The sequence below is a fragment of the Chrysochloris asiatica genome, unplaced genomic scaffold (genome assembly GCF_000296735.1).
Source record: "Chrysochloris asiatica unplaced genomic scaffold, ChrAsi1.0 scaffold00001, whole genome shotgun sequence".
Taxonomy (NCBI): Eukaryota; Metazoa; Chordata; class Mammalia; order Afrosoricida; family Chrysochloridae; genus Chrysochloris; species Chrysochloris asiatica.
Genome location: NW_006408519.1, coordinates 63083071 through 63090505, shown reverse-complemented (window position 1 = coordinate 63090505; position 7435 = coordinate 63083071). Strand labels below are relative to the sequence as shown.

Sequence of the window (7435 nt, the reverse complement as noted above, 5' to 3'; positions counted from 1 at the left end):
ACATATATATTTGCTTTATATATGTTTTATATTTATATGTGTGTATAAATATATATATATATATACATACACACACACACACACATACTCGATATATATACTCAGGTATAGTTAACCTATCGGATTCTCCAAATGTTAACTATTCTTAAGTTGTGTATACTTTCTGTTTGCTTTTATTTTGAGCTCCACATTCAGTGTGATTGTTGTTGTTGTTAAGTGCCTTCAAATCTGTTCTGACTCATAACGACCCTGAATAGAGTTTTCGAGGGGCTGCTGGTGGGTTTGAACTGCCGACCTGTGTTAGCAGTCCTGTGCTGTCCAGTCAGTCTGAGTCGTGGCGATCTTCCGTTTAACAGAATGAAACATTGCTGGCCCTGTGCCTTCTTCATAGGAGTACTTGTGGAAGCAAATGGAGCTGAACAAATGCTCAGGCTCAGAGTAAGACTAGAGATCATGAATTACTGTTTCAGCCATTACATTTGAAATTAGAATTTCTCCTATCTGATGCCATTGGGACCAATCACTAGACTATGCATTGAGAAAAAAGTTTGTTTAAACTGGGAATGATAAAAAAATGATACACACACATATTTAATAAGCTAGATGAGTGGAGTTTTAAGTCTTATTCTGTGATAGCTGGTTGAAGTTTTGAGTCCCCTTTCTTTCCACAAACCTCAAATATTTTCCACATTGCCTTTTTAGATTCTCTTAAGTGCAGCAGGAACTTAAAAAGTTACTTGCAAAACAGTCTGCATTCAAAAGCTTTTTAGAATTTTACATTTTTTCTCATCCTTTACTTTACAGTTGTCATGTCCACCTTGGTGACAAAGTGGGTTAAGTGTTGTTTTGCTAACTGCAAGGTCAGTGCATCAAACCCACTAGCTGGGTGCTGAGGGAGAAAGCTGAGGCTCTCTGTGCTTGTAAAAATATACAGTCTCGGAAACCCTAGGCATCACTTCTGCTCTGTCCTATGTGACTGTTTATTGACTCAATGGGAGTGAGTTTTTTTTTGTGTGTGTGTTTGTGTTTGTTTTGTCTACTGTTAATTTGAAAGCATATATTTAGTTCATTACTTTTTCAGTAAACTTAAGACCCTAATGATTGGAAGACACATCCTACTTTTAGAGATGCTAGCATGTGAGAAATATGCATCTTTGAATTGAAAGAATGTGGTATAGTATTCGCTGAAATAATTCTTACACTCTTTATATTCATTTTTTTAGCAATTTTCCCCTAAATCATATCTCTTTATCTCAGTTTATCATTAAATTTCCTAGTAGTATTTCATTAAATTGCATAATTGTTAGAAGAAGTACAACGTGTTATAAACATGTTTAGGAACAGACAAAGCTGCTAAGCATACATTTCATGTGGTAAACTACACAAGTGTGGAGTTGTAACAGAGAAGAGCCTGTTACCCAAGAGCCTTAAGTGCCACGAGCATCAGTCACAGTGTTCTAGAGGGATTGGAGACCATTGAATAATCTTTCAGGTTTGTAAATGGAGATAGAAAACTACCACTTAAGTTTTAGTTTATTTGAATCACTTGTTGTTAAGTGCCATCAGGTTGGCACTGACTCATAGTAACCCTGCTTCTGAGGCTGTATATCTTTGCAGGAGCAAAAAACCTCATCTATTTGCCATAGAGCAGCCAGTGGTGAGCTTGAACCACCGACTTTGTAGTTCACAGTTCAGTGTTTACCTTTGGAGCCACTCCCATTTGTATCAGTACTGCTGCTTTATTTCAAATCTGCTTAAACATTTCTTTCTTAATTAAATTTTTAAAAATATTTAAAGTATTTGTTGCTTGCTGAAGTTTTTTTGTGTGCAGGTAAATCATTTAGATTCAGCATGTTTTTTAGGACAGGCTAGACTCTTTGATGGATGTATAAATCATTGATAAATTTATTAGCATTCTAGTATTTAAAATGTAAGAAACAAATTTGCCTAAAATTTAGGAAGGGGGATAAAAATGTCCTATTTTATTCTCCATTACAGATGTCAATTTTTTTTCTAGAGTTCTGATTGTTAAAAGTTAGTAATAGTTTAATATTTATAACATTTTCTTTTAGATATTACCAAATCACTCTTGGTGACAGAGTTTGGCTCTTCCAGAACCCCCGAGACCATAAAAATTGTCCTTTCTAATATAGAGAGACTTCTCTGCCTTCCTACTCATGGGTAAGCTCTTAGCATTTCTCACCTAATGTTTCAGGTAATTCAATATTTTAAAGGAATAAAGTTTTCTTTACAAATGAATTTTTTATTAACAGACATGGAATGGGTAACACAATTCTAACTTTATAATGTAACTTTTAAACTTTATATTAGAAAATTATTTAAGGCTTAAAAAATATTGCAGAAATAAAGTAGTACAAAGAATAGGAGTGTATACTTTGCCCACATTCACTTTTTGCCTGTTGTTAACATTTTACCCAGTTTACTTCATTATTTTAACAACCTGCGGTATGCAGGTGATACAACCTTGCACTGAAAGTGAAGAGGACTTAAAATACTTACTGATAAAGATCAAAGACCACAGCCTGTGGTATGGATTGCATCTCATTGTAAAGAAAACAAAAATCCTCACCACTGGATCAATAAATATTATTATCAGTGGAGAAAAGATTGAAGTTGTCAAGGGCTTCATTTTTCTTGGATCAACCATCAGCACTCATGGAAGCAGCAATCAAGAAAGCAAACGATGTATTGCATTAGGTAAATGTGCTGCACAAGACCTTTTTACATTGTGGAAGAGCAAAGATGTCAGCTTGAGGACTAAGGTGCGCCTGACCCAAGCCATGATATTTTCATTAACTTCATATGCAAGCAAAAGCTGGGCAGTGAATAAGGAAGACTGTAGAAGAATTGTTGCTTTTGAGTTATGGTGTTGGAGGAGAATATTGAAAGTGCCATGGGCTGCCAAAAGAACCAAGAGATCTGTGTTGGAAGAAGTACAGCCAGAGTTCTCTTTGGAGACCAAGATGGCCAAACTTCGTCTCTCATACTTCAGACATATTGTCAGGAGGGACCAATCACTGGAGAAGGATATCCTGTTTGGTAAGGTGGAGGGTCAGAGAAAATGAGGAAGACCCCCAGCGAGATGGATTGGCCAAGTGGCAGCATCAGTGGGCTTAAGTGTGGCAACAATTGTGAGGTTGGCCCAGGTCCATGCAGTGTTTCATTCTGTTGTACATAGAGTCGCTATGAGTCGGTATCGACTCGATGGCACCTAACATTAGCAAGAGTTTACATGCTCACTCTTTTCTCTGTCTGTGTGTATTTATATATGCACATTTCCCCCTTTAATCATAGTTCTATATCCCTCACTACTTCAGTTTGCTGCTTCCTAAGACTAAAGATATTTTTCCATACCACAGTACAATTACTAACTTTATAAATTTACTTTTTATTGAATATACATCTATATTATAATTTTGTGAGTTTATGTAATTTATTGGGCTAATGCGTCAGACAGCAAAGTCGCTTGAACTACAAGTTCGATGGTTCAAGCTCACCAGCTGCTCCATGGAAACCCTATACAGGGTTGTTATGGGTCAGAATCGACTCAACAGCACTTAACAACAATATTGCCAAAACTATAATTCAAATGCATCCATTTTTCTTTGATCTTCCTTATTCATCATCTATTTTTGCATGCATATGAGGCAATTGAAAATACTGTAACTTGAATCAGGTATACCTTAGCCTTCAAAGTAACATCTTTAGTCTTCGACACTTTAAGAGATCTTTTGCACCCAATTTGCCCAATACAATGCATCATTTGATTTCTTGACAGCTGCTTCCATGAATGTTGTTTGTAAACCCAAGTAAAATGAAATCATTGACAATTCTGTGTATTCTTTGTTTATAATGATGCTTTTTGGTCCAGTTGTGAAGAGTTTTGTTTTATGTTGAGGTGTAATCCGTACTGGAGTTTGTAGTGCTTTAGTAAATGCTTCAAGTCGTCTTGGCTTCCAGTGAGCAAGATTTTGTCATCTGCATAGTGCAGAAAGTTAATGAATCTCCCCTAATCCTAATGCCACATTCTTTTTTGTATAGTCCAGCATCTTGGATGATTTGCTTAATATACAGATTGAATAAGTATGGTGATTTGCTTAATATACAGGTTGAATAAGTATGGTGAAAACATATAACCCAGATGTACACCTTTCCTTAGTTTATACCACACAATAGTATCTTCTTGTCCTGTTCCAATGAGTAAATCTTGGTCTAAGTATGAATGCAGTAAAAGTGTTCTGGAATTCTCTTTCTTCCTAATGTTATCCCTAATTTTTTAAGATCCACATAGTCAAATGCCTTGGCATAGTCAGTAAAACACAAACATCTTTTTGGTATTTTCGGCTTTCAGCCAAGATCCATTTGCCATCGACAATGATATCCCTCATTCCAAGTCCTCATCTCAGTCCAGCTTGAATTTCTGGCTGTTCCCTGGCTCTGTACTTGAATACCTTCAGCAAAATATTACTTGCATTTATGGTTCTATAACTTCCACATTCTGTTGATTTATCTTTGTTTGGAATGGGCACAAATATGGATGCTTTTTTTCAGTCAGTTGGCTAGGTAGCTGTTTTCCAAATTTTCTGGCATAGACAAGTGAGAGCCAGCATAATATAAAAAACTAATAGATGAGCAGGTCTCTAGGCTCCTTTAATCTGGAACATTTTCACTAAGACATTATACATTGGTTTACATTGGTTACATTGGTTTATATAAGATATTATACATTGGTTTACAAATGGTATTGAATAGTGGAAGGTATATGACTCATGACTTTTTTTTCATAGTCCCCTTTATCAATTTTTATTTCCTTGTTGTTTCTTAGTGTTTACATAATTGTGTCTTCCTTTTTTTCGTAACAACAAAAAACAAACTTGATTAAATCAACTAGTGATTAATTTTATTTGCTTTTTCAAAGAACCAGTGTTTTGATTTGTTATTTTGATCGTCTGTAGATTTATTTTGTGGTTGTTCATTTTGTTTCTTTATAAATGGAGAATTTATATATTTTCTTTTTATTTTCATTTGTATTTATGGCTATGAATTTTCATCTGATCACTTTTAAGTGTAGCTTGTAGGTCTGATAAGTAGTGTTTTGATTATACCTTACTTTTACCAAGTAGCTCACTCATATATGCCAAGAAATTTGGAAGACAACTATCTGGAAAACTGATTGGAAAAGATCCATATTTGTGCCCATTCCAAAGAGAGGTCACCCAACGGAATGTGGATATCATTGGATTATCTCTTTGATAGCCAATGCGAGCAAAGCTTTACTAAAGGTAATACAAAAATAGCTGCAAGTATACATTGACAGAGAACTTCAGAGGTTCAAGCCGAATTCAGAAGAGGACGTGGAACGAGGGATATAATTGCTGATGTGTGATAGATCTTGACTGAAAGCAGAGAATACCAGAAAGATGTTTACCTGTGCTTTATGACGATGCAAAGGCTTTTGATTATATAGATCATGACAAGCTATGGACAACATCGCGAAGTATGAGTACTCTAGAACACTTAATTATGCTCATGAGGAATCTGTACATGGACCAAGAGGCAATTGTTCAACCAGAACATAGGAACACTGAATGGTTTAAAATTAAACAGGTGTGCGGCAAGGTTGTATTCTTTCACCATACTTATTCAACCTGTATGCTGAGCAAATAATCCGAGAAGCTGGTTTATGTGAAGAAAAATGTGGCATCAGGATTGGAGGAAGACTCAGTAACAACCTGCGATATGCAGATGATACAACCTTGTTGGCTGAACAAAGAGCATAGCCTTCGGTATGGATTACATCTCAATGTCAGGAAAACAAATATCCTCACCACTGGACCAATAAGCAGCATTCTTATCAATGGAGAAAAGATTGAAGTTGTCAAGGACTTCATTCTTCTTGGATCAACCATCAACAGTCAAGCAGCAGTCAAGAAATCAAATGACATACTGCATTAGGCAAATGTGCTGCACAAGACCTTTTAAAGTATTGAAGAGCAAGCATGTCAGCTTGAGGACTAAGGTGCGCTTGACCCAAGCTGTGGTATTTTCAATAACCTCAAATGCATATGAAAGCTGGCCAGTGAATAAGGAAGACCATAGAAGAATTGATGCATTTGAGTTATGGTGATAGAGGAGAATATTGAAAGTGCCATGGGCTGCCCAAAGAACCAACAAACAGATCGGTGTTGGAAGAAGTGCATCCAGAGGGCTCCTTGGAGGCCAGGATGGCCAAACTTTGTGTCTCATACTTCGGACATATTGTCAGGAGGGACCAGTATGTGGAGAAAGATATCATGTTTGGTAAGTTGGAGGGTCAGAGAAAAAGAGGAAGACCTCAGTGAGATGGATTGGCAATGTGACAGCATCAGTGGGCTCAAGCATGGCAACAATTGTGAAGTTGGCCCAGGATTGACTGGGCAGTGTTTTGTTCTGTTGTGTATAGGGTTGTTATGAGTTGGTACTGACTCAGTGACACCTAACAACAACAACAACCTTGTAAATTATGCTAAATATTTTTTACAGATTACTTTTAAAAAAAATTAGCATAGTAGCTTCCAAAAATACCTGGAAGAGATAGTGTAAGGGAGCAGCTAGCAAACAAATGTAGACATCTCACATTATTTGCAGAAAAATACTGTAGTTGGTTTTCATGGATTCTGTAATTTCTTGTATATCTCCTTTACTGAAAGAGTTGTAGTCTTTCATTTCTTCGTAGATGGCCTTTCCCCCACCCCCTTTAATTTCGTTTTTAACTTGTAGTTTTTTATGTTTTAATATTTCTACTTTATGGATATTATGGGACCTATTGAAGTTTCCTTGGGGCCTAAGTATATGATAAACTTTTTTGGAAGTTCCATATGCACTCAAAACAGCTGTGGTCTCTGTAAACACTCAAGGTAATATGCATATATGATGGGGCTTCAAAAAGATCATGGAAAACTTCCCTTATCTTTTCATTCCACTCTTCATGAACTTGTTGAAGTCCTGTCATAACACCCAAATGGTTGAACGTACTATGTTTCGTCTTTTGGCTACTTGATCTATTTCATATAGAGAATGACATGTTAAAATCTTTCATTAGTATATTTCTATGTATTTCTCCTTGTGACTCTGGTAGCTTTTATTTTAACTGTTGCGTGCAGCTGAGTGGTTTCTGATAAGTGGATATTAGGGTTTTTGATGCCTGTTTATTCATATCTTATATTTTTGTTATAAAGTCTCCTTTGTCTTTTAATGCTCGTCTTGCGTCTACTGTACTATCAGATTGCAGTCCATACTTTCTTCTTATTTTCTTTTGCCTGGCAAATCTTTATGCACTCTTTTGTCTTTTACTTCATCACTGTGTTTTTTAGTGTCTCTTGTATGTAGCATAGAGCAGTTTTGTTTTATAAGACAATTTGAAGATATATTTTTT

General features: G+C 36.0%; 1 protein-coding gene across 2 annotated transcripts in view; it reads left to right on the top strand.

Annotated features, from left to right (window-relative positions):
• The window catches only part of IMPA1 (inositol(myo)-1(or 4)-monophosphatase 1), a 43583-nt gene that overhangs the window by 20970 nt on the left and 15178 nt on the right, over nt 1–7435 (top strand). Inside the window, exon 6 of one of the 2 annotated variants that reach the window (XM_006830814.1) lies at nt 2073–2181. The exons of the other annotated variant lie outside the window; for it this stretch is intronic. Coding sequence (XP_006830877.1) covers nt 2073–2181 — 109 coding nt within the window. The remainder of the gene's footprint in view (nt 1–2072; nt 2182–7435) is intronic. 2 annotated transcript variants of the gene reach the window in all.